Raw genomic sequence first — 26,611 nt, forward strand, 5'->3', positions numbered from 1 at the left:
CCAACGAAGCCCTTATGAAGACGGAAAATAAACAATGTTAACTGCTTGGAAAAAGACTGAATTATGCCACACAGCTTGTACTCTGATGTAACACCCATCGATACGAATTCGCTTCTTCTTGCTCATCGCACACTACGCGAAGCGTCCAATTTATGACGCGTAAAGAAAAACACACGATACGAATAACGCGAAAAGCGAACGGAAACATCAAACGACGATTTCCAAGTTGGATTACCACTGGTGGGGTCCAATCTTAGATCGAAGCGCAGCGAAAGCAAAATGAACTGGATTACTCAACAGTCCGATGCCGAATGAAAGTTTGCCTAGTAGTAAAATAACTTTTACTTACATTAACAAATGTTCTATAAATTTGGTTATACATATCAATTGATTTAGCCTAAACGGCTCTTCATCTTTGGAATTCACAGTTTTATAATATTCAAAGTTTGTTGCTTTCAACTGGTTGTACAAAATTATACTTTGAAGGCAAGTAAAGGATCAGATGAATTTGATAACCTAACTAATTGAAAAATTTTGACAACCTACCTAATTGAAAGAATTTGATAACCTAACCTAGTGAACAAGATCGCGTACAATCAAATGGGCGGATCGCAGACAAGCAACTCTGAACCTCTCTAGAACTACCGTTCTCCGTTCCTCCAGGGTCGCTACACCAGCCAGGCGGTGGACCTCAGAGTTTCGAGTTCGAGGTGGACTATTCAAAATCATCCTGAGGATCTTGTTTTGGATCCTCTGCAGTTTGAGATGGTGGCTGTTAGCCCAACTCTCCCAAATGGGCATACCGTACTCGATGACAGGCAAGATAATTTGTTTATAGACAGCAAACCTATTTTTCAAGGATAGGGTAGATCTCCTATGTATGAGTGGATATAATGAGCTAATTAGGATATTGCACTTAGTGCTCGTTTTATCAATATGCTCCCTGAAAAGAAGCTTGCTGTCTAGTGTGAGGCCAAGGTACACTGCCTCTTTAGTCCATTCCACCACTGAGCCATTCAATCGTATTGAGTTATTCTCAGACGAAACAAGTCTGGGAGACATAGAATGAGGGAAAATGATGACCTGGGTTTTCGCTGCATTGATACAGATCTTCCAGCTGCTAAAATACTCAGACAGGACATTCAAGCCTCTCTGGAGTTTGGCAGTGAGAGGTCCGATAACTCTTCCGCTATATACTATGGATGTGTCATCCGCGAACAGCGACAATATTCCTCCATCAGGGAGAGTTGGAATGTCAGATGTAAATAGGTTGAATAAAATGGGTGATGAAAAAAGGGTTTTTTTCCGATACCGCAGAAACATTTGAACGAAAACTGTCTAATGACGATTTTATATTATAATAGTAATTATTTGTGGAACAAACAGGAAATGCATCGACAAATGGATAAGTGAGTGTCAGAACTACATGTGTTAGGTAATCAAACAACATGAAGTAAAAATTTTCATTCAAACTTTTATATTTTTACACTGCACTTGGCCCTTCTGATCTGATGGAGAATAATTTACCTCCCAAGCACTAATATCGCCACCAGACGTCGACACTGTACATTTGACGTCGTAAATATAAACAAATCAGCCTATATAAAGGCCCATTTATACGTTGCTAGTAGCTGGCTTCACAATGAGCAGCTACTGACCCGGTGAACTCGCTTGACAAATGGTTGACTCGCCTTGTCCGTTCACACAATGTGAGCTGCTGGCAAGAAACTAGATACTACGGCACAGGTTTTCCAGAGATGCCAGGCGGTTTTTCAAATGTCCATCAAATCGTCAGAAACAGCAATCAGATCCGAATTTGTCAGATGATTGATCCGAAATCGACTTCTTTATTGGCAGTTTTCGTCTTAGATTTTCAGTTGAATTTATCATTACACAATTTTATCGCTAAACACACACTGGTCGTGTTTAAAAATACTTTGTGCTGAATTTCTTTGAACTGAAGGTACTATCCGGAAAAAGCAGAAAGAAAAAAGGATTCGGTCCAGGAATTGGATGCAAAAAAAAGGAGCAACAAATACAATATTGAAGTAACTCTACGATGATGATCCCCGAGAGTACAGAGCAGTGTTGAGAATAACACCTGAAAAAGTGAAAAAACTGTTGGATTTAATTGCTCCACAAATACAACGCAAGATACACTCATGAGGGATGCTATACCTACATAAGTGAAACTAGAAATGTTGTACCTTTCTTCTGGAATATCGTTCAGATTATTGTCGATATTTTTTTAGAATCTCGAAAGCATCCATAGCTAAAATAATTCCGAAAGTATGTAGTGCTACAAATGGCAGTCTAAAAGATTTTTCAAATTTTGAATTATTTCGCCTTGACAGCAGCTTCGTGTACCAATTTGTGAAATGAAAATGATAGTAGATTTGCAGGAGGAATAAATACGCCTCAAAAACTAAAATAATGAATGAAAATCTACTTTTTTAAATGGAATATGTATTCTGTTTTTTAGAACAATACTTTTTTTGGAAGTTGTGAGTGAATTTCGAATGAAAATTGTGCCCGATAATGATTTTATATTTAGAATCCCAAGAAAACTATCTCAAAAAGAAAACGTGCCCCACCAGCGTGCAAAACAAAATAAAATGAGTAAAAAAACTTTTTAAGTTAAACGGTTTATTTGTGATTAAACATAATAATGTACTAAAAGCTAGAGAAAATAATTAGGCAAGTTGCAGTTAGTAGTTATCACACCTCTCCTTCATTAGTCTAGGGCATTGATAAGACTAAAATAAAATAGTGGGACATATGATGAAATCACTAATTGTGGATAATGAAAATGAATGGATTTTATAATTTAAAAAGTTTTTGTTTACTCATTTTATTTTCTAGTTTTTAGTACATTATCTGTTTCATTAGAATATTTCTCTACAATAAAGGCATTGTACTGTATTCTATCAGTCAAAAAATTTCATTTGATACCGATATTGAGTAGATTGCAGAAAATACATAGTGTGTTCTCCAAGTCAAGTTCGTTGGTTTGATACACATATCTCAATCAACCTTTTTTTTGAGATGATATGGAATCAGCGATTTTGAGCGGAGGCCAAATTGGATTTTTCAAGATAAGCAGTTTTAAAATGACAGCAGTTCCTATCCGGTCAGTTCCTATTGGTCAAATTTCTATTACTGTGGGACAATCCTACAGACATACATACATACATACGAACAGTTCAAGCTAAATAAAACCGTTTAATAAAGTATATTGCTATTTTGTGATTGCGGCCATCTTGGATTTTAATTTTTCATGATCTACTGTGATCTACTATTCAAGCCCTTTCATTTGATACCCATATTAATGGTGTTTTGACATAATATGTAGTCCGCCATTTGGTAGAATTTTGATGGATTTGCATTTTTCACAAATAACCGTGTTCTGCTAGTCAATCCCTTTCATTTGATACCCATTGTTACGGGGGTTTCGGAGGTTCTATTCAGCACGCGTTTTTATCAATGTATAGCGAGCTCAAAGCTGTATTTATTAAGAGAAACAATAATTAAACAAGAACTTTACATTATTAGGTTTTACCTACATTTGATCTCCTCGTTTTAAATTCAAAGCACGACAGGATGATTCAATTATTTAACAATTTGGGAATTCAACTTTATTTTGGGTTCTATCTCTACTCCTTTTTTGTGATTAGCAAAGAATGTGTGGTACGAGAGAAGTTTTCAGAATGACAGTGATGACAGCTAGCTGTCAATGATTGTCTGGGTGCGTCATGGAGTGGCACCGTCCGGATGCGCAGGTTCAGATCAAGTCATCAGTGGCGTAGTTTGCTTCCCCCCAACACCCATATTAATGAAGTTTTGGGAAACTATGTAGTCCGCCATTTAGTAGTGGCAGCCATCTTGGATTTGCATTTTTCTTAAATAACTGTATTCTGCTAGTCAAGCCCTTTCATTTGATACCCATATTGATGGGGTTTTGGAAAACCCACATTGATGAGGTTTTGAGGAAGAAAGGGATCCGCCATTTTGTAGCGGCCTCTATCTTGGATTTACAAGATAATGAAATACGCAGTTTTGTAATGACTACAGAGATAAAGGTGTGTTCCAAATTTCAGATCAATCGGTCAACAAGAAGGGGGTCAAATTTCTACTAATGTGGGACATGTTACAAACATACAAACAGATTACAGGGCAAGCTAAATAAAACCGTTTAATAACAACGATTCCGCTTAGAAACTATGAGGGTTTTATTTGTTTTTTCAATAATTTTCAAGTCTATAATAATCTTCGCATATTTTCAAATATCTTAAAAATAGAGACATGTAAAGACAATGTAAAGATTTGGCATCCCTGATTCGAGCGCTAAATTCTGTTTTTGACGTTTTGAGGGATGCGAGTGCGAGTAAATTCAAAAAAATTTGAAGTAGCTCGCACGCCGAATCACACATGACACTAACTGGCATGATGTGTTCACACGGTGTGAGTAGCTGTACTGCAGTAACTGACTAGACCGACTCGTATGCTTACTCGCACCGTCTGAACCCGGCTTAACGCACACCAACATATCACCGCATTCGTGAAACTGAAAACGTTTTGACGTAGGACTACGTCTAACCGGAAGATATAGGGGGTGAAATGGAAATCTAGGCACTGAACAAGTAGGAAAAAATGCAAGATTTGGAACGCTTATAACTCGAACATTTCTCAATAGATCGCAAAGGTTTTTGCATCAATTGATAGGAAATATATCTACGCATCTATCATAACGAATAACATTTCATTTTTCTTGAGATAAATAATTGAATAATTGTGAATTATCAACCATTGTCAAAATGCACTATGTGCCCATTTTTGATTGGTCCATTTTGTGCTCCTCAAATCGTACCGACCAAAACGGGCAACCAGAGCAGCAGCGAAATATAATGAAGCACGATTGGAAAGGAAAAAGAAAAAAATGAACGAAACATTGGTCGCAGTCTCACACATGCGTAATTCTCGAGCCAGCCAGTCAGCTTAAAAATCCCCGCTCCGCTGCCGTAACGATCATTCTCATTCAAACCGTACACCACATCGGTTCGCATCACAACACATCAACAAACCAACCCAAGCAGCCATGTCTGGACATGGTAAAGGAGGAAAAGTGAAGGAAAAGGGAAATCCCGCTCGAACCGTGTTGATCTGGAGTTCCCCGCAAGGGTAGCTAGGCCGAGCGCGTTAGTACCAGTGCACCAGTCCACCTAGCCGGCGTTATATAGTTTCGGCCGCCGAAGTGATCGAGTTAGCTGGCAAAGCTGCTCGCGACGATAAGAAAACCCGCATTCGGAACAGAACACATTCGGTTCGGTGGACATCAAGACAACAGGCAGTTGCAGCGAGTAGCGAGTGCCAAACGCAATCGCAAAACGGCAGCTGGTAGCAGAAGAAAAAAGTTTGTTCTTTATACAATCTGTTTTGGTGGCAAATCCAGAACAAGGCGGCATCAAGGGCGTTCGAAATGGTTTTTTTTTCAAAACCACGAGTACTAAGTTTTCTAAATTGGAACCTTCCAAAAAAGAGTTTAGGAAATACAGTTCAATGCTTTCTAAAACATTATGCAAAATAATAATAAAACACAAATTGATTTTTTCATCATTTGTTTGCCAGGATCTGATGAGTATGTGAATTTGGCAGTTGTTCTGAGCTTATTGATAGTTGGGGACTTTCCTGATTATTCAATTTTCACCCATTCTTAAATTGTTTCCAGATTGAAAGTACAGTAATTTACAATTAGTTCGACATTTAGCTAATTGGACGGACATGTAATGCGACTTATTTAGTTGGACATTTTTGTAAACATAGAGATCCAAATTATGACCCCACATTGAAAGTCGACACTGTACCACTGTCATCGCAAATGTTCAATTACAGGTTAAAATCGCCTCCAATGCGATACTGAGTGGCGCTTCGGCACGTCGCATTGAATGTAATTTACTGTACAACATGTCACAAAGCTGGATGGGAAGAAATTTTCCAACTGTGAAAGCTGTGGCGAGTGGCAACAAATCGCTAAACAGGGAGGTTTAGCCGAACAAGATGGGGATATCGAGTGATAACAAAACAATAAACTCTTTAGATTGAAGATAATTTTGTGATCCTGAAAAGGACCCTTTTTAGCCTGTATGTGAATCCAACGAGCGAACAAATCGTAATGAATGTATTTTTTTGCCATCGCTGCCTTTTAACGGTCATTCGTTCGTCTCGTTGGACTCGCCCCTTTGGCTGAGTCTGCCGATTTGTCTCTATCCTGTGAGTGTGTACCGCTCGAGTATAAAACACGCGGACCCCAAAAAAATATCTTATTTTCTTTCAAACCGTAAACCCGTGTGGTTGTACGGCATCGGCATCGTGGACGTAACAAAGGAGGACAAGTTAAGGGAAAGACAAAGTCTCACTCGAACCGTGCAGGTCTCCAGTTCCCTGTTGATCGCATTCACTGATTGCTCCGCAAGGGTAACTAGGCCGAACGGATTGGTGCCGGAGCACCAGTATACCTAACAGCGATTATAGAGTCTCGGCCGTCGGAGTGCTCGAGTTGGCTTGCAAAGCTGCTCACGACAATCAGAAAACCCGCATCAAGAACAGAGCAGCTTCGGTTCGGCGCTCATCAAGGCAACAATTAGTTTCAATGAGTGGCAAAGTGTTTCTCCGGCACGTCGCATTAAATGTAATTTACTGAACAACATGTCACAAGCTGGATGGGAAGAAATTTTCGAACTGTGAAAGATGTGGCGAGTGGCAAACGCAATAGCTAAACAGGAAGGTTTAACCGAACAAGATGGGAATATCGAGTGATAACAAAAACACAACACCAAAGGTTCTTCTCATAACCATCAACATATTCATAAAGAGTAAACAGTAAACTAATCCATTTTTCAGGTAGATAGGTAGGTATTCACGTAGGAGAAGAAAATAAAACAATACATTTAAAATATATATTTAACAAAAGCTGTCCCCTTTGTATAGTCCTACGTCACTCCGGTTATGTCCCCGACATTACCCACCCGTCTTTTTTTTATTACAGATTCAGTTTAGCACTGACCCAGTTTTAAAAACGAATTCGCTATAATATACATCGAAAGAATCAATGTATTCAAAATATTTTATACCAAATAAGTTGAAAGTATCGTCAAGTAGCATTTGTACACTCAATTTTGCGGTCGACTGTATATATTATCTAAAACAATTCAACGTTGTAATTTTTCTTCTAAATTTTGCACATATTCGTTGTGTTATGAACTGCACGATGCACTTATGATTTTTAAATGTATGATAGATTACTCTTAACGAAAGCAATCATTTTTTAATGTTAAAAATAATTACAGTACATATTTTTTATTATTGAAACAACTAATCTATTCTTTTGGGGCGATCAATCTATCGAATAACAGTGGACAAATATTTCATTAGCTGATAAACACTAAAAGTGGCTGATATGCTTCTTTATACAGTTGCACAGTTTCTTTTGAACCGTTCGCAAATAACATATCCATTCTCACTAGCGACATCTCTTGACAAATTTTAATTATCCAACTAATAAAAATCAGTGACGCAATCGTCGCGCGATTGTATTCTTTCTATTAGTTAAAACGTTGTCACGTCACACTAACATAGTATGATTTACCGACTTCCTTTCAATTATGAAAGTTATTACATTTATTAATACAATATAAATTAATACATTATTACATTTATTAATACAAACAATCTATCTTCTGTAATTCTCCTGTGTATTTGATTTTTCAATCAGCATGTATTTTATGATGTAGCAACGTCCATTTGTGGAAAACAGGATTTTCTTCATACTTATTCAGAGTAATAATTTATTCTATATAGCATATATCCTTCATGAACACAGAAAAAAGGTTTATGTTTTAAAAATGTAGCATTAAAACAGTCTCGTTGGATACTACCCGAAATCTGGCTTGTTTTTCTTCACGAAAGATTTTGTTTGTTTGCTTCTTGTTTTGTTTACAATTGAATCATACACGCAAAGAATGATGCTCATATCACGCTGAACAGCTGTTTCTGTCTGTACAAACTTTGGCCTGCATCCAACATTGTTATTCGGCAGTCAATCACTAAAAATACGTTGTGATTTAATTTTCTCGCGTTGACAATGTTGTTCAGACAAGTTGATAAATCAGTATAGTCTCTAGCAACATGCAGATCAGAAGGGTGTTGAAGAAATATTCCACTAAGGATTATATTAGATTCAAGGTAATACTGTTTGATACCATATATTATATTTTTATTTTTTTCTCTGGTGGAGGTTTCATGTCACTTCGACCTTTTATCTGCATTTCGCTTGTGTTATTAGAGCCATGCTCACTGGGCTCTTGTTTTATATTGATAGCATCTGCCCCGTGATCCAGTATTCCTTCCCCGCCATTATTCGTGTTGTTAGATCCGTTCTGAGATAACTGATGACTAGTTTGTGGAACCGGAAGAGGAAATTTTCTCAAAAGATCTCCTAAGAGCATGTCTACACGTTGCCGTTGGAATAACGAACTTGGCTCTTCTCTGACCGGCGTTTCTTTGTTTTTCGCTGTTTTATTTTTCTCGGCGACTGGAAAATAGACATTGTAGACCATATGTCAATATTATCAACATAAATTTTGTTCAGATACGACTTACTCGCTTTGTTTGACGAAAAATCCCAGGAATATCCTTTACTAGGATGATATCTGGAATATGAACTGGCTTCTTCGAATGCACTCTGCAAATGATGCACCGCAGAAAGTATTCTTGAATTGAACACACTGCCTAAATCAGGTGCCTGATATACTGTCCCGGCAATTATGTAGTAATCTGCCAATGGTGTAGCTTCAGATGGAGAATGTCGATGTTGCTTACGAATAACATATAAAATAGGATCTTGGACGTGTAAAAGTATATATTCCACGCCAGTCATATTGCTAAAAAAATCAAATTATAACACCCATCAAGAATTTCCACTAAAAACATACTTCAGTAGATCCAAGTTTTGGCGTTGCATACGAACTATTTCGTTGTTACAAGTACGATCGTAGAAGGGATTCGATTTCTCCGAGAAATAATCCATCACGTTTGTAGGGTTCAGTATCGGTATCCAATTCGAGTCATGCCAGGAAATCCAAAGCGGATTTTCCTGTGCTATTGGAAGTCCCAATCTTCCTGGCATCATTTGAATTTATTACTTTTTTTCAAATGATAATGCACCGTTCAAACTAATCTGTTGATCCTCTAAGATTACATACAATAACAACTACTCAAATGCGAAAACAATATTTCTCGCTTTAAAACGTGATGACAATCTTTTCGTGAAAGGCGATTCTGTATTGATATGTGTATGAAGCAGCCGGGTGCTATGATTGATGCTAGGATCAAGGCGAGTAGAAGTATATCCTAAGGTGGGCCAACTTGCTAAAACCACTCTTCAGCCATCTTGGAAGTCTACTGTGTTTTGTTAGTAAACAAAACACAATACGCTTATGCCCAAGCTCGCTCGTGATCAGTCTGTCTCTTTCACACTTCAAGGAAAAAATTCCCCTTCTGCTTTCTTCCGTACTGTTTTCATATACCGCTCCCCTAACCAACTTAGTGACGAAACGGCCTCACCTAGTACCATAGACCCGTCTTGGCTAGGATCACGGCCAAGGTGTCTGGAATAAAAGTGTGACCGTGTCGTCAATAAGTGCGCGAGGGGAAACGGCATAAATATACAGAGGACTGTGGAGAGGGATTTAACTGCAAATAGAGATGTCTAAATGATTCGTTTATTCGATTAGTCGTGGGGTCATTTTTTAAATTTAAATTTTTAATTGTCTTTCAGTATTCCATTAATCGAGCGAATATTTGTTTCTTGTAACCAAAACGAACAGTCATTTATAATAAAAAAATGATGTCATAATTTTAATAGTTACATTAAATATAATTTTGAAATAAATATGGTGTACTGAAAAGGTATTTTAGTATATTGATAAATTTGCCATTTCATGATTTTTTTAGGACGATTGAAAAGAGAGCACACCACGAAAATGATGCACAATATTATAGAATTATAATATATTTATATAAATGTTTTCTGTTCAAAATTACCTATTCTTCGAATGTTGTTGAAATATCTGATTTGTGTGCATTTTTCTGCTTTTTCCCTATAACTACTAGTTCAAAAAAAGTATATTTATAGAATTATTGACCACTAGTATGGTATATTTTCCTTGGCACCCGGAGTTTGAATACTACTATTTTAGAACATGAGTTGAGACCACCTTTTTCAAGCCCGCATGTTACTTCTGCAGATCCTGAATTCTTCATCCCAGTATCCTCCACCAGCAGGGAATCATTTTTATGCTTCAACCGTAAATGGTTTAGCATATTCGATGAATTTCGACGAAACACCGACGGTTAAACAAATTTTGCACTGTATTTTTTGAAAAAAATGGTTCCCTTTTTCATTAATCGCGATTACTTTGATAATTATTCGATGTATTCATACTTTGATTTTTCATCATTCGATATAAAATTACTGATGCAGATTTTCGATTATTTGGATTAATCGAACGATTAACCGAAGTCTCTAACTGCAAAACGCGGGAAAAATATCTCCATCACCAACCGACACCGAGAGTCGATTTATTCTCTTGATCTGAAACAAAAAATAAGATGGAGTATATTGCAAACCTAACTTTAATCGTAAAAGACTTACCTTTCAACTTCTCAATGCTCTTATTGCCACCAAAACAATTCCACACACAAAGAGCAAAAAAAAGATATTGCAAAATATTGCAGACTTTTTACATACAAAATCCAAGATGGCTGAAAGGCTTTTATCATAAGTTGCGCTACCGTATTGTATCTATCGTGGATCACGGCAAGTGAAACTTCATACAAATCTCGCGCAACTTTTGAAAAGGTCCTATGTAACATTTACGTTAACTCGAGAAAAACGAAGCTGAAGATCGGAACATTGGTCCGCGAATTGTTTTAGAAGGAATCGATCTTTATCACTTCTTTCACCACTAACATTCAATAATAACTCTGAAAAACCAATAGTAACTGTTGTATCGTGATTTAAGTTTGAAGTTGATGCCTCAGAGCAAAAAATGATACATTGGTCGTTTTGAGTGACTGCATTTGTACATTGGACAAATTACGTTGCATGATATGAACATGAAAATAACTACTAATCAACGATCCAAATAGCTGCATTTCGTGCTAAAGGCAGTGTATTATTATTAACATTCGTTGAATTGCGCTAAAAGCGATGAGAATTCTCGAAAAAACAAAAACTCTAACTGACCGAAGTACAATTTTGCATTGTTTGATTGCTTTGTTACTTCGGACATTTCGTGCCTCGGAGGAAAGTGGCGTCCAAAGTAACAGTCGAATGTTCAATATCCGAATATGTACATAGCACATTTTTTGTATCGGTGATTAAAATGTGAAAAGAATATATACTCGAACGATTGTTCTTGTAATACATTCAATAATTGAAAACTTATAGTGTGCATCCATTAACTCGATTTGTTTACATTTGTTACATAGGACCTTTTCAAAAGTTACGCGAGAAATCACTCGTCGAAAAGTGTCTCCTTTTTCACCGCTTGTTTACATCGACGAATATATTTTTTTCCACTATTAGCGAGTTCGTTTTTAAAACTGAGTCAGTGCCAAACTGACTCTGTAATAGAGATGGGCAAATCAGCTCATCATGGTGAGCGCCTCAGAGCCGTTCAGCTCATACAAGTGAGCTGCTCATTTGGAACAGCTCTTCAACTCAGTTTAATTTTACTGTTGTCCACACAATTGCATATGAAACGTGACTACCATGGGACATTTTATAGTGTGCATTTTCTTAATAGACGGAAAGCAAAAAAATAAACGAATCTGATGTTGAATTGTACACAAACTAGAACTGATATGAATTCTAATAATATAATATACAACAAATATTGAATGCCAAAATCCAACATCGAAGATGCATAGAACCAGTAGTAGCCAAATAAAATACCTTCAGAAATATTGACCGAGACAAAGTTTTTTGATAAAACTACCGATATATTTTTTTGCATCCAAGGAAATAAATCCAATAATAGGCGCAACGAGAAATAATTATTCGCGATGAAAAAGGTAACGAAAGGACCATTGTCAATCATCAGCATTTATGCCGGGTGGTTTTCTGAATTGTTTTGATTCAGCACGCGGAAAGAAATTTATGTGTTCCCACAGTCATGATTAAATAACAATATAATATAGTAATTTTATTTACAAGCATATAATAATGTGTTTTAATTTTTTTGGCGTAAATGTAAGAAAAATTTAATAACGAACGATTGAATATCTTCAAAACAAAAACCTTTTTCCTATCTGGCATCTCTGCTAAAGCTAAAGAACGAAGAGGGACACACGAAAACAAACTGACGTCATATCATAAAGCGCGGTAGTCAAAAAATTCTTTCGCGTTTCTCAAATCACACTCTGCAGCTTTTGCGATCCACAGCTGTGCAGCTCTTCAACTCAACAGCTCAGCAGCTCATCAGCACAGCTGCTCATCAGCCCAACAGTTCATCAGCTCAGCAGCTCATCAGCTCAACAGCTCAGCAGCTCATCAGCTCATAAGCTCTCCGTAATGAGCTGATGAGCTGCGTTGTTTTGATTGCGAGCCGATCCGAATCCGCTCACTATGATGAAGCGATTCGAATGAACAGCTCATGAGCGGATGGCACATCTCTACTCTGTAATAAAAACGTTTTCAGTTTCACGAATGCGGTGGTTTGTTGGTGTGCGTTATATGGTCTGATTTGTTTATATTACGACGACAAATGTACAGTGTCGACGTCTGGTGGCGATGTTAGTACTTGGGAGGTAAATTATTCTCTATCACATGGGTTTTCAAATGGTGCTTCGCGGGAAATTTGTGTTCCCAAAGTTATAGCAAATGCTCCCACTTGAAAAATAAAAACATTATTTAATCAAATTTCACAGTCCATACAGTGTTTTATCTTGTTTACTCCGGGTCAGATGCGTGTAACTAGTGATCCCCGATAATCGTTCAATTAATCGATTTATCGAATACTTCCTACAGAAATCGATTATTAATCGAACGAATACTGCACAACCAATAATCGAAGCGTACGAATAATTTAAGTCGGTTAATCGACCCAAACCCAGAGCCAAAAAACCGTATGGCCGCTGCGGTTTTATCCTGAAAATCGATCATTATCTTTGACGCTCACCTAAACTCCTAAAAGAAGCTCAATGCCGTCGATTCGAAATGAGCTTCGTTTACGAGTTTAGGGGAGCGTAAAACATAATAATTGATTTTCAGGCGGAATGAACACTTTTTTGATTCCAGATGGCTTTCTAACTGAGAAATATTAGTTTAACAAAATTTTGCAAAATTTGCATTAAAAATTGTTGCTGAGCAATCATATTACTGTTGACTTGATTTTGTGCTAGCATGACGACTAATCGAAAGATACCTCAATCAACGCCGTATCTTCATCGAATCCACAAAGTTTGATTGTGTCCAGGCGAGAGGTAGACCTGCCGAAACTCATTCTGGCTCTTCCTCGTTTGCTGTATCTTGTTGTCATTGTTCATCTGCACTTATGTAGATTTTCACGGTAACATGTTGGTTCCGGTTGCTGAACTCGTAATTGCGACAGAACCTTGCTGCAAAATTTGACACAATAGGGTCATCTGCTGCTACAGGACGGCGGTTGCAGAGCAGGGATTTTCTCAATGCCAACAATGACTGGTCCATAGCGAATAGAGCGGACACACTGGTTGCATGTCCGATAGTATGATAGCCGGCAATCTGTAATTTAGAACAGCCGGATCTTATTCCTCTAGCGGAAGATTATCTGCGTTCAACCATTTATAACAATTATATTATTGAGAGTACAAATCTTCCGGACATGTTTTAAGAAATCTCACCTGCTTTATACTTCGTTTTTATTAAGCCGCACAAATCAAAACTACAAACTCGAACTCGAACGTTCAGATAACTCTGTATCATAAATTAAACACGTTCGATACGTAAACACCTCCTGATTGTCAACGATGTCGATAATGTAGTACACCAATAACTTGATCTAGTACGACTGTAAATTGAAAATACGACGAATGGCTCGTACGAAAACAAGGATGGGATTTGCGTACGTATCCTATTCGTTCGAAAACTATGATAAGGGTGATTGTTTACTTCAACGACTCAGATGACGTCACTAAAAAATGACTGATCCGGAGTAGCTAGCCTTGTCTCTGTCAAGACGGGTCTATGGTACTAGGTGAGGCCGTTTCGTCACTAAGTTGGTTAGGGGAGCGGTATATGAAAACAGTACGGAAGAAAGCAGAAGGGGAATTATTTCCTTGAAGTCTGAAAGAGACAGACTGATCATGAGCGAGCTCCGGCACAAGCGTATTGTGTTTTGTTTACAAACAAAACACAGTAGATTTCCAAGATAGCTGAAGAGTGGTTTTAACAAGTTGGCCCACCTTAGGATCTACGCGCCTTGGTCTCTGTAAGCTGTGGCCAAGGCGCCTAGAAGTATATCCTAAGGTGGGCCAACTTGCTAAAACCTCTCTTCAGTCATCTTGGTAGTCTACTGTTTTGTTTGTAAACAAAACACAATGCGCTAGTGCCGAAGCTCGCTCGTGATCAGTCTATCTCTTTCACGCTACAAGCAAATAATTTCCCTTCTGCTTTCTTCCGTACTGTTTTCATATACCGCTCCCCTAACCAACTTAGCGACGAAACGGCCTCACCTAGTACCATAGACCCGTCTTGGCCGTGGCCAGAGAAAAGAAGTGGAACTTGAGAGAAAAAAGTGGTAACGATTTGTGGCAAGAAAATGTAAACAGTGAAAAAATTGAAAGATAGTTTACGCTCTAAAAATTGAACATAATGTTAAGATGTCTCTAAAAGGGTGGGAGACATCATATATAAGGTGGGAGGTTCGTATATAATGTTAGCATCATCATGATAAACACAGCGAATGGGATAGAAATTACGAACTGAAATTGAATAAAATATACATATAGACGCTAAAACACTGTGGATAGATACTATAATGCATTTTTATCGGTTTATATATCATTATCAAAATAAATCCATATGTATTGTAATCATAACTTGCTGTGCTATTCATAACAACATTTATGATCGTATTCCACCAATGATGACAAATGTGTAATTTACGAATGATGCTTCGCCATAGAAACTGAACATTGAATAAAAAAAATTAAAATGTGGTAAGAGCATCAGTTGAAATATTTTAAAGCATTCTCATCGGAATAAATTGAATGATACAATAATTATACGACTAAACAATGTAGGTACGCTTAAAAAACAACATAAAAATATGATTTGAACACACCCCATAAAAAGCTATTTTTATTTTTTTAAATACCCTCTGTTGGTATTGTATCTAGAATTTATAAGGTAATAAAACGTTAACGTCAATTAGTTTCTAGTAATCAGTTTTTTAGTTGCAGGGGAAATTAACACCAAACTATATTTTTTTAGTATTATATATAGATTCCATGCCAAACTGACATAGTGGTTCTCAGATTTTCGTGTAAATTGGCAGTTTTGTTCCTTTTCGTTAAATATTAGATCCCATTCCATTTTAGGGTGGTTCGAGAAATATAGTTTTCTTCTTTTTTCCAAAAATATTTTTTTTTAGATTCATATCTTTTGAACTACTAAACCGATTCAGATGATCGACATATCAAATTGGCCAGTTAGCCAGTTTTTTTTAAATACTATATTTGCGAAAAAAATTATTTTGTTTTCTTGATTATTGATCGTAATTGTTTTTTATAGTTTTCATTCAAGGGCGCTATGTTTTTTTAATTTTTTCTCGAAAGCTGAGGATTTTTTAGATAACATATTCAAAAATGTGTTCTTTGTTTTTAAATTATGATTTTTCAAAATTAACCGATGGCTCAAAAAATCATTTTTCTCTTTTTTTCTAAAAATGACGTTTTTTAAAAATTCATAACTTTTATCTACTGAATCGATTCATATAATCGACATAGTTAATTTAAGTCAATAATTTCACACGTGCAAAAAATTTTTTTTTTATTTATGAAAAACAGATACAATTATTAATCACGAAAACAAAAAGAATTTTTACGCGAGTGGTGTAATATTTTTCCAGAATTTATTTTTCGTTCTATTATTTCTTTTATTATTTCTCGAACAACTCTGAATTCTTGGCTTTAATTTGATATATCGATCATCTGAATCGCTCTAGCAGTTCAAATGTTATGAATTTTTGAAAATAGGAAAAAGGGGAAGAAATTAATATTTCGAACTATCGGTTAACTCTGAATGATTATAACTCAAAAAAGAAAAAAGAATATATCTAATTTTGAGTAAAAAATATAAATGTAAATGTGTTTTTGTCGTTTATGAGTTTGTTTTTTTTTAAGTTACTGCTTGGCATGTTTGCGGATAACGGGAAGATATGATATGTTGGTTTGCACATGCCACTAGGGTCTTTTGCTGATTAAGTAAGTAAGATTCCTTACAAAACGTCATAACTTTTCAACCATTGAGTCGATTCCAAAAATCGTCATATCAAATGAAATCTTATTCTTTTATGAATCAACTTTAATCTGTCATTCACACGAACTCAAAAATTAAATACTACAGAAAAACTTTAATTATAACGCTTAGAGAATTTGCGACTTAATTTTCCACAATTCGCTTTTTCACACCGAATTTTTTCTTGTCGCAATTTTACACCTCTCAAATTGAATTGTTAAAATGATAGGTCAAAGAACGAAAAGCAGGAGAAATTAACAAATAATGGAGGGTAAGTAATAAAGCAATATTAATCATGGATTTTTAATAACCATCTCAGAAAAATATTGAAAAAAAAAATTCCTTTTTTAATTTCTCTTTCAAATTTTGATAAAATTGCACTGAATAGTTAAATAAGAGCAATATTAATATTTGAATAAACTTATGTAATTATAATCATGTTTAAATAAACCTTCCCATCTTCTCATTCTTCATTAAAGTCCTTGCGTCAAGACAGCTAGAAATCCATACACTCTCAAATCAAGTGTGCCTGAAAAAATTATATTCTTCACGTAAACAAGCGATGAAAATGTGGACACTTTTTAGTCAGTGAATTGTATGGAGTTCCACCACGGCAGAACTTCATACAAATCACTCGTCGAAAAGTGTCTCCTTTTTCACCGCTTGTTTACATCGACGAATATATTTTTTTCCACTATGTTTCGTAGGAGAGTGTATGCATACTGACAGATTTCTACTACGAGGTGTTTAATGAAGGATGAAAGGTGGGATTGTTTATGTTTATATATGATTTATCGTACGATTTAATTGAATGCATAAAAGATGTTAACAAAACTGGAGTTCAGCACCTTTTTGAATTTGAACAAATATTGAGATTCCCAGCAATTCTTGATGTTTATTGCGTGATTTGGTTACTGTATAAGTTGTTTGAAATGAAGGTTTAGTGTAATGATTTTATTTTGAGGATTATATTCACAAACATACAAGTATGAATAATATAAATTGCATGTATATGATGCGTCGCTAGCCCATACATGCAAACGTGGAGACGATATACATACATCCTAGAAAAACTTAAATCGTATAATTATCGTTTATATTACATCATTTTCATATGCATATGCCAGTTTTACACATCATACAAGTAATGTGTCTTGGATGTATGTATATCGCCTCCAATTTTAAATTTTTGACGTAGGACTACGTCTTACATTAAGGGTGCCAAATCAGAAAACAGGTCACGTTTTTATGAAATAAAGTTAACGTTAATAACTATTTTTTCTACGAACGGATTTAAACGATTTGCATACTCATTTGCATACTTTGCATATCAAATTGGAAATTTTCTAAGATTTTTTTGTTTGATATGCTATACATTACAATCCCATAGTCTTATTCTGTTCGTTTTGTGTTTAATGTTTCGCTAGCGAATATTTCACTTGAAGTGCATCTGGCATTGCAATTAACATAACCATCCGAGTCATGGCAAAGAAGGCGAAAAAAGAGAAGAGTGCAAATGATTATAGGCCGCTTCTAAACATCGATGTTTGTTTTTTTGTGTGTTGCTTGTTTTCGTTGCGCGAAACATAGAAACATAGAGAAACTTTTTGACGGTTTTGACCGAGAGTCGAGAAACGATTTTTCAATAAATTTGCGCATCTGTTAGACGCGTGTCTGTTAAATGCTTGTTGAATGACGATGCACTTCTTCTTTTTCTTTTGAGTTATATACACTTGAAACTCAGACAGTGCATTCGTCTTTGATGGCGATGCACGGAAGATGCCTCTTGTTAATATTCAGTGCAATGCGTGCATTGATATAAAGAAACAAATTGCGATATATGACCAATTAGTGTATTGTTCTCGCAAAGGCAAAAAATGATCGTTGCTTCTCGAAATGATTCTACAAAACTACGCTAGCCATTAAACCTTTTCAGGGTCCCCGGAACTTTTTACTAAAGAGTTATTTATGAAATTTCGACGTATTCGCAAAATAATATTCGAAATGATAAACCATCAAATTTCAAAAGTATTGCGTAGTCCTACGTTCTAAGCGGTCGTGTCTCGGATACAACCCCTCGATTTTTTTACGATTTAATGTTTGCTGGGCAGGCCTGAAGGCAGTTTTAAATTGTTAAAATATGAATGAAATTTTTTACTTCATTTTATTTGATTACTTGAAACATGTAGTACTGAACTTTATTTAACCATTTCTATATAAATTTTGCGACCACTCAAGCACAATAAACAATCAGGAATGACGTATCCGATTGCATCTATTTCGTATCATATGTAAGAGCTTTAATTGCCCTAAAATCATATTCCAGATAGCCGAACGAGATAGCTGCGGCTTGATAATCCAAATAACCGAAGTTCAAATCCCATCGGAGCATTTTATAACCGTCGTCACCACTCATATTAAAAATTTATATCCCTAAAAGTTAATTGATTAATTCCTATTTGTACAAACATAAATGTTTATAAAAGTTCTATATACAGTAATTTACATTTAATGCGACATGTCGAGGCACCACTCAGTGTCGCATTAGAGGAGATTGTGACCTGTAATTGGACATTCACGCTGACAGTGGTCAGTGTCGACGTCTGGTGGCGACTTTCAATTCGGGCTCCGAACTAGATAGTATAATCTCTATTAGATTAGAAGGCACGAATGCAGTTTTAAAATGTTAAAATTTGAATGAAAATTTCTACATTATGTTATTTAATTACTTGAAACACGTATTTTTTACTCTTATTTAACCGTTTGTCCATACATTTCTGATATTTTGACTGAAACTTTTCATTAAAATTGAAATTGTCTTCAAACACAATTTTCGTATGAGATATTTTCACCACCTGTAAAAAAAAGTGTATTTTATTTAAATAGAATGCTAATTCGATACGGATAGGTTAACTTTTATTCATAATTGTAATTTTGAATACGTGTTCATTCCGCCTGAAAATTATTTACTATCTTCGACGCTCCCGAAATCGTGGAACAAAGCTCAGTGCCGTCAACGCGAATATCAACAAACACAGCACAAACGAAAAACAGAATGTGAAAAACAAGTTAGAACCAGAAAAGAAAAACAGCAAAATGGAGAGACTGACAATTACCCTTGCAGCAATGCAAGTGGTAGCCACAAATTACCATTACAAGTGCTTGGCCGCGCATCAAATCCTAGGTGCTTTAAAACGCAAGGCGTGCCTGATGGGATACACTATTTTTCAAATAAGAAAGCGTGGCAAACTAGTGTGACGTTTACTGATTGGTCCTACTCCGTTTTCGTTCCTGAGATCAAACGGAAGGCAGCTGCACAGAATAGACCGACTAATGCGCTTCTAATTCTAGATAATTGCACCGCACATTGCAGTAAAGATAAGTTTCAAGTGGATGACGCAGAAATTCAGGTGATCTTCCTTCCTCCAAATGTGACAAGCTTTCTTCAGCCTATGGTTCAAGGAATCATCAATGCTTTTAAGGGTAATAATGTCATTACATTTTCGAGTCCAAGTTAGTGAATATTATTTTTATTTTTTAGTTATCTATAAATCGAATTTTCTGCGCCGTGTTCTGTTAGAAACTGACAGCGATCGCCCAGTTACAGAAGTTATCAAATCATTTAGCCTTTATGATGCTATTCAACTAGCGACTGATGCGTGGGCCACTGTAACTCCAGAAACGATTGCTAACTGTTGGCGCAATCTCTTAAGTCAAGATCAAAACATAACTCGTTCAAGGATTTCACAATTTCTTCACCAACAAGTGACCCCCGCGTGTTGCTTTCTAAAGTAGTGCAACTCGTTGATCCAAACTACGAACTGACCGAAGAAGAAGTTCAAGAGTGGCTAAGCAACTCAGACAACATAGATGTAGCGCAAATATATACCGACGAGCAATTGGCCAAGCCTCTGGTGGTGACTTTTTCGAGGCCGACCATGAAGAGCAAGATTGCGATGCTAACGAAAGTGCTGAGGGTGATCCTAGTACTTCGGTTATATGTACTCTTGGAGCAGTCAATCCGAAAAACGCAATGATTATAAGTAGGCTATCAGCATCATGGATGTACTCAAAAATGTTCTTATTGCTGTTGGTGATGACCGTAAATTAGTGGAAGCCGAAAAATGAAAAAACGAATATGAAAATGAAATTATTCACCTTCTTGACGAATAACAATAGTGAATTTTAATTAAGTATATGGCATGATAACAAAAATACAAAATGATTGATTGTAACACCATAAATTGTTTTGATTGGAAAAATGGTTGAAAATACTCCTAAAAATTTATCGTGTTGTAAAAACTCGCACAATGGTATATTCGTGTTGACGGCATTGATTCTTCACTTTTAGTTTATCGCACTGTTCCTGATAATCGGGCTGCTCTCGGATTAGTATTGCGACTGTGCCTCATTTCACACCCACTGCTGCTCCCAAGTCTTCCGACTCGGCGTATAGCAATATGGGATATTGCGTTTCTCCCAAACAGATGGCAAGTGACACATGATTTCCACTTTTCTGCAGCGAAAATGACAATCCTGTAAAAATTGAGATGCGAATTAGAGACTTCCGATTAGATATTTGACTTTATTCAACTTTTTTATAAATTGCAACCTCCATTTCAACACACAATATACACATTGCTTTCCCTGTTTCATTATTCCGCGGACGCACTTGAACATCCTTTAATCCATATCGTAAATAAGATTTGTGTTTTGATGCTGCAATTAATTAATATAGATAAGAACATGCGGAAATAACATTAAAATATCCATCTAAACCTTTTGACGTAGGACTACGTCTAACCGGAAGATATAGGGGGTGAAATGGAAATCTAGGCACTGAACAAGTAGGAAAAAATGCAAGATTTGGAACGCTTATAACTCGAGCATTTCTCAATAGATCGCAAAGGTTTTTGCATCAATTGATAGGAAATATATCTACGCATCTATCATAACGAATAACATTTCATTTTTCTTGAGATAAATAATTGAATAATTGTGAATTATCAACCATTGTCAAAATGCACTATGTGCCCATTTTTGATTGGTCCATTTTGTGCTCCTCAAATCGTACCGACCAAAACGGGCAACCAGAGCAGCAGCGAAATATAATGAAGCACGATTGGAAAGGAAAAAGAAAAAAATGAACGAAACATTGGTCGCAGTCTCACACATGCGTAATTCTCGAGCCAGCCAGTCAGCTTAAAAATCCCCGCTCCGCTGCCGTAACGATCATTCTCATTCAAACCGTACACCACATCGGTTCGCATCACAACACATCAACAAACCAACCCAAGCAGCCATGTCTGGACATGGTAAAGGAGGAAAAGTGAAGGGAAAAGGAAATCCCGCTCGAACCGTGTTGATCTGGAGTTCCCCGCAAGGGTAGCTAGGCCGAGCGCGTTAGTACCAGTGCACCAGTCCACCTAGCCGGCGTTATATAGTTTCGGCCGCCGAAGTGATCGAGTTAGCTGGCAAAGCTGCTCGCGACGATAAGAAAACCCGCATTCGGAACAGAACACATTCGGTTCGGTGGACATCAAGACAACAGGCAGTTGCAGCGAGTAGCGAGTGCCAAACGCAATCGCAAAACGGCAGCTGGTAGCAGAAGAAAAAAGTTTGTTCTTTATACAATCTGTTTTGGTGGCAAATCCAGAACAAGGCGGCATCAAGGGCGTTCGAAATGGTTTTTTTTCAAAACCACGAGTACTAAGTTTTCTAAATTGGAACCTTCCAAAAAAGAGTTTAGGAAATACAGTTCAATGCTTTCTAAAACATTATGCAAAATAATAATAAAACACAAATTGATTTTTTCATCATTTGTTTGCCAGGATCTGATGAGTATGTGAATTTGGCAGTTGTTCTGAGCTTATTGATAGTTGGGGACTTTCCTGATTATTCAATTTTCACCCATTCTTAAATTGTTTCCAGATTGAAAGTACAGTAATTTACAATTAGTTCGACATTTAGCTAATTGGACGGACATGTAATGCGACTTATTTAGTTGGACATTTTTGTAAACATAGAGATCCAAATTATGACCCCACATTGAAAGTCGACACTGTACCACTGTCATCGCAAATGTTCAATTACAGGTTAAAATCGCCTCCAATGCGATACTGAGTGGCGCTTCGGCACGTCGCATTGAATGTAATTTACTGTACAACATGTCACAAAGCTGGATGGGAAGAAATTTTCCAACTGTGAAAGCTGTGGCGAGTGGCAACAAATCGCTAAACAGGGAGGTTTAGCCGAACAAGATGGGGATATCGAGTGATAACAAAACAATAAACTCTTTAGATTGAAGATAATTTTGTGATCCTGAAAAGGACCCTTTTTAGCCTGTATGTGAATCCAACGAGCGAACAAATCGTAATGAATGTATTTTTTTGCCATCGCTGCCTTTTAACGGTCATTCGTTCGTCTCGTTGGACTCGCCCCTTTGGCTGAGTCTGCCGATTTGTCTCTATCCTGTGAGTGTGTACCGCTCGAGTATAAAACACGCGGACCCCAAAAAAATATCTTATTTTCTTTCAAACCGTAAACCCGTGTGGTTGTACGGCATCGGCATCGTGGACGTAACAAAGGAGGACAAGTTAAGGGAAAGACAAAGTCTCACTCGAACCGTGCAGGTCTCCAGTTCCCTGTTGATCGCATTCACTGATTGCTCCGCAAGGGTAACTAGGCCGAACGGATTGGTGCCGGAGCACCAGTATACCTAACAGCGATTATAGAGTCTCGGCCGTCGGAGTGCTCGAGTTGGCTTGCAAAGCTGCTCACGACAATCAGAAAACCCGCATCAAGAACAGAGCAGCTTCGGTTCGGCGCTCATCAAGGCAACAATTAGTTTCAATGAGTGGCAAAGTGTTTCTCCGGCACGTCGCATTAAATGTAATTTACTGAACAACATGTCACAAGCTGGATGGGAAGAAATTTTCGAACTGTGAAAGATGTGGCGAGTGGCAAACGCAATAGCTAAACAGGAAGGTTTAACCGAACAAGATGGGAATATCGAGTGATAACAAAAACACAACACCAAAGGTTCTTCTCATAACCATCAACATATTCATAAAGAGTAAACAGTAAACTAATCCATTTTTCAGGTAGATAGGTAGGTATTCACGTAGGAGAAGAAAATAAAACAATACATTTAAAATATATATTTAACAAAAGCTGTCCCCTTTGTATAGTCCTACGTCACTCCGGTTATGTCCCCGACATTACCCACCCGTCTTTTTTGATAAGTTTATGAATGTTCTTGGTTAATTTCTTCGGCGCCATGGGCTGAGTGATTGCATTCGTATTTTTAAGTTTCACATCATATTCTTCCTTAACGATAGTTGTGTCGATTTCGGCATCTGGTTTCTCTACCTTTATATTTCCTATTATTATCTCGAAATCAGGGGATAGTTTAGTTGACCAACGCCTTGCAATACCGCAATGCTATTTCTTGCTTCTCGATTCCGTAAACTGTCGACCGTGGAAGGCCCGTTTCGTCAGCCACTTGTAGAACACTCTCACCACGATTTATCAAAATGTTATTCTGAGTCCATTTTGATGTTTTTCTTGATTTGATTGATTGGTTCTAACTTGTTTTTCACATTCTGTTTTTCGTTTGTGCTGTGTTTGTTGATATTCGCGTTGACGGCACTGAGCTTCGTTTCATGATTTTGGGAGCGTCCAAGATAGTAATTAATTTTCAGGCGGAATGAACACGTTTTCAAAATTAAAATTATGAATAAAAATTAACTTATTCGTATCAAATTAGTATTCTATTTAAATGAAATACACTTTTTTTACATGGGGTAAAAAAAACTCATACGAAAATCGTGTTTGAGAATAATTTTATATTATATATAATGAAAGGCTTCAGTCAAAATATCAGAAGTATATAGACAATCGATTAAATAAGAATCAAAAATACGTGTTTCAAGTAATTAATTAACATGGTGTACAAATTTTCATTCAAATTTTATTATTTCAAAACTGGCTTCGTGCCTTCTAATCTGATATAGATTACACTATCGAGTTTTGTCCCAAATTGAAAGTCGCCACCAGACGTCGACACTAACCACTGTCAGTGCGGATTCACCTCTGTCCAATTAGATGTAAACATGTCCAATTAAACGTGTCGCATTACAGGTATGTGCAATTAAAAAAATGTCGCATTAAATGTAAATTACTGTACATACAATAATGGTGATTCCCCGGGCTGAACGTTTTACTTTAATATTTTCCGCCATTTTTTTATGGCAGTGATGAATCGTATATTCGTATGACAACAGACTTGTTATGTTATTAGGTATTGCCTAATAAAATTGCATGTACAGTAAGTTACCTCTGATTCGACATTTAGTTAATTGGACAGACCTGTAATGGGACACAAATAATTGGACATTTTCATCATTTTCATAATTGATATTTTGTAAACATCGAGTTTCGTACCCAAAGTATGGCCCCAGATTGAAAGTCGCCACCAGATGTCGACATTGTACCACTATCATCGTGAATGTCCAATCACAGGCCAATCACCTCTAATGCGACACTGAGTAGTTACCTCTAATCCTCGATATACCGAGGATTAGAGGTAACTTACTGTATATGATATTTGAGCGGATTATATACTACCCAAAATATCAGATATTCGATGCTCTATATACGATAGTTATACGATTTAATGTTCGCTGGGTTGGCATACATGGCAGCTTCGTTTGTCAAGTTCATAATCTCATGTTTACAGTTTTGAGTTAAGTGCAATTGAATGACGAAGTTGAACTAATTTATTTTTGTCACTATGTTTATCAGAACGCAAAAGATCGGCAAACAGATAATCTTTCGTTCATAAAAGTTAAAAAAAAAGCAACTCTAACTTTCACTTTTCTTGAAACCGGAAATATTCGGACTTAAAAATAATTTTTAACGTAATATTTCAAACATACATGTATTTACAAAAATCTATAATAATTATTTTAATTATCATGTATAAGTCGTATATTCATCCATCCAATCATCGTGAATACTGTTGCAAGTGGAAAATAAATGGGTGTTCGTTGCTTATGATGCGAACATAAATAACAATATAATACAGTTATTTAAATTTAATACGACATGCCACTCAGTGTCGCTTTGGAGGTGATTTTGGCCTGTAATTGAACATTGGCGATGTGAGTGATACAGTGTCTACGCCTGGAGGCAGCTTTAATGTGGCGCCATAATTTGGGCCCTGAACTCGATGTTTTCAAAAATGTCCAATTAAACGTGTCACATTACAAGTCTGTCCAATAATCTAAACGTCGCATTAAATGTAACTTACTGTATATAAACAATATTTATTCCCAGCTGTTTAGAGGCATCTCGCACAAATTGACAATATCATTCAGTTGTCAGTGCAAGTCTGTGCAATTTTTAGAGTGTAGAAAAAGTTCACTGTTTACATAAAAGCAATCTCGAATCGGTCCCACTTTTTTGCTTGAAGTTACTATCCCCTGGTTCCACTGTTGTGCCATGGCGTAAACCATCTGTCATTTTTGACGTAGAACTACGTCTTTCATGAAAGGTGCCAAATCAGAAAACAGGCCACGTTTTTATGAAATAAAGTTAACGTTAATTTGTTATTATTTTTGCCTTGAACGGATTTTGGCGATTTACATACTAAACGAATCGGAAAATCCCTAAGATTTGTTTAATATGCTATACATTAGAATCCCTTGGTATGTAAATGGTTAAAATTCATGAAAACTTTAAGCGTTTCCATTTTCCCATACATTTGTTCTGTCCATTTGTGTGCTTTCCCGAACAGAGATATCAATAGCGAGAAACTTATCGACGACCAACGGAGGGGAAATCGTAGGATTTAAACGTGAACAAAGGAAAAGAAGAAGAATGAAGGGGAATACTTGCCTAGAGTATAAACAGTGGATCTCGCTGAGGCAAACTTTCATTCGGCATCGGACTGTTGAACAATCCAGTTCACTTTGCTTTCGCTGCGCTTCGATCTAAGATTGGACCCCACCAGTGGTAATCCAACTTGGATATCGTCGTTTGCATTTTCTG

At 36.7% G+C, this 26,611-nt stretch overlaps 3 protein-coding genes across 5 annotated transcripts in view; 1 reads left to right on the top strand and 2 right to left on the bottom strand.

Annotated features, from left to right (window-relative positions):
• The window catches only part of LOC129769350 (uncharacterized), a 201,617-nt gene that overhangs the window by 139,560 nt on the left and 35,446 nt on the right, over positions 1-26,611 (bottom strand). The gene's annotated exons all lie outside the window — the stretch shown is intronic.
• LOC129769270 (mediator of RNA polymerase II transcription subunit 6) lies at positions 6,267-9,659 on the bottom strand. Of its 2 annotated transcripts, XR_008741860.1 has the most exons (4): positions 8,988-9,659; positions 8,656-8,936; positions 7,932-8,587; positions 6,267-7,862 (listed from the first exon to the last, which is right to left on the bottom strand). XR_008741860.1 is itself a non-coding variant. In XM_055771434.1 (3 exons), the coding sequence occupies exons 1-3, from the start codon at positions 9,182-9,184 to the stop codon at positions 8,262-8,264; spliced, it is 804 nt and encodes a 267-aa protein (XP_055627409.1). In that variant the 5' UTR covers positions 9,185-9,659; the 3' UTR covers positions 6,267-8,261. The 2 variants fall into 2 exon arrangements, 1 of the variants encoding a protein (XP_055627409.1); XM_055771434.1 differs by having other exon boundaries at positions 6,267-8,587.
• The window catches only part of LOC129769069 (uncharacterized), an 80,392-nt gene continuing 61,711 nt past the window's right edge, over positions 7,931-26,611 (top strand). The window contains exons 1-3 of one of the 2 annotated variants that reach the window (XR_008741844.1): positions 7,947-8,238; positions 19,910-20,041; positions 20,100-20,802. Coding sequence is in view for 1 of the 2 variants with exons in the window: in XM_055771123.1 (XP_055627098.1) it covers positions 8,182-8,238 (57 nt within the window). In the remaining variant the exon portion in view is untranslated. Of the gene's footprint in view, positions 8,239-19,909; positions 20,042-20,099; positions 20,803-26,611 lie in introns of those variants that run through there. The other variant, XM_055771123.1, reaches the window with a different exon arrangement.

This window comes from Toxorhynchites rutilus, chromosome 1, assembly GCF_029784135.1.
Source record: "Toxorhynchites rutilus septentrionalis strain SRP chromosome 1, ASM2978413v1, whole genome shotgun sequence".
NCBI lineage: Eukaryota > Metazoa > Arthropoda > Insecta > Diptera > Culicidae > Toxorhynchites > Toxorhynchites rutilus.

Coding starts and splice junctions, on each gene's coding strand:
- LOC129769270 (XM_055771434.1), bottom strand. CDS start 9,184: ATGATGCCAGGAAGATTGGGACTTCCAATAGCACAGGAAAATCCGCTT. Junction 8,937..8,987: donor CAAAACTTGGATCTACTGAA/GTATGTTTTTAG, acceptor TGATTTTTTTAG/CAATATGACTGGCGTGGAAT. Junction 8,588..8,655: donor TTTTTCGTCAAACAAAGCGA/GTAAGTCGTATC, acceptor TCTATTTTCCAG/TCGCCGAGAAAAATAAAACA.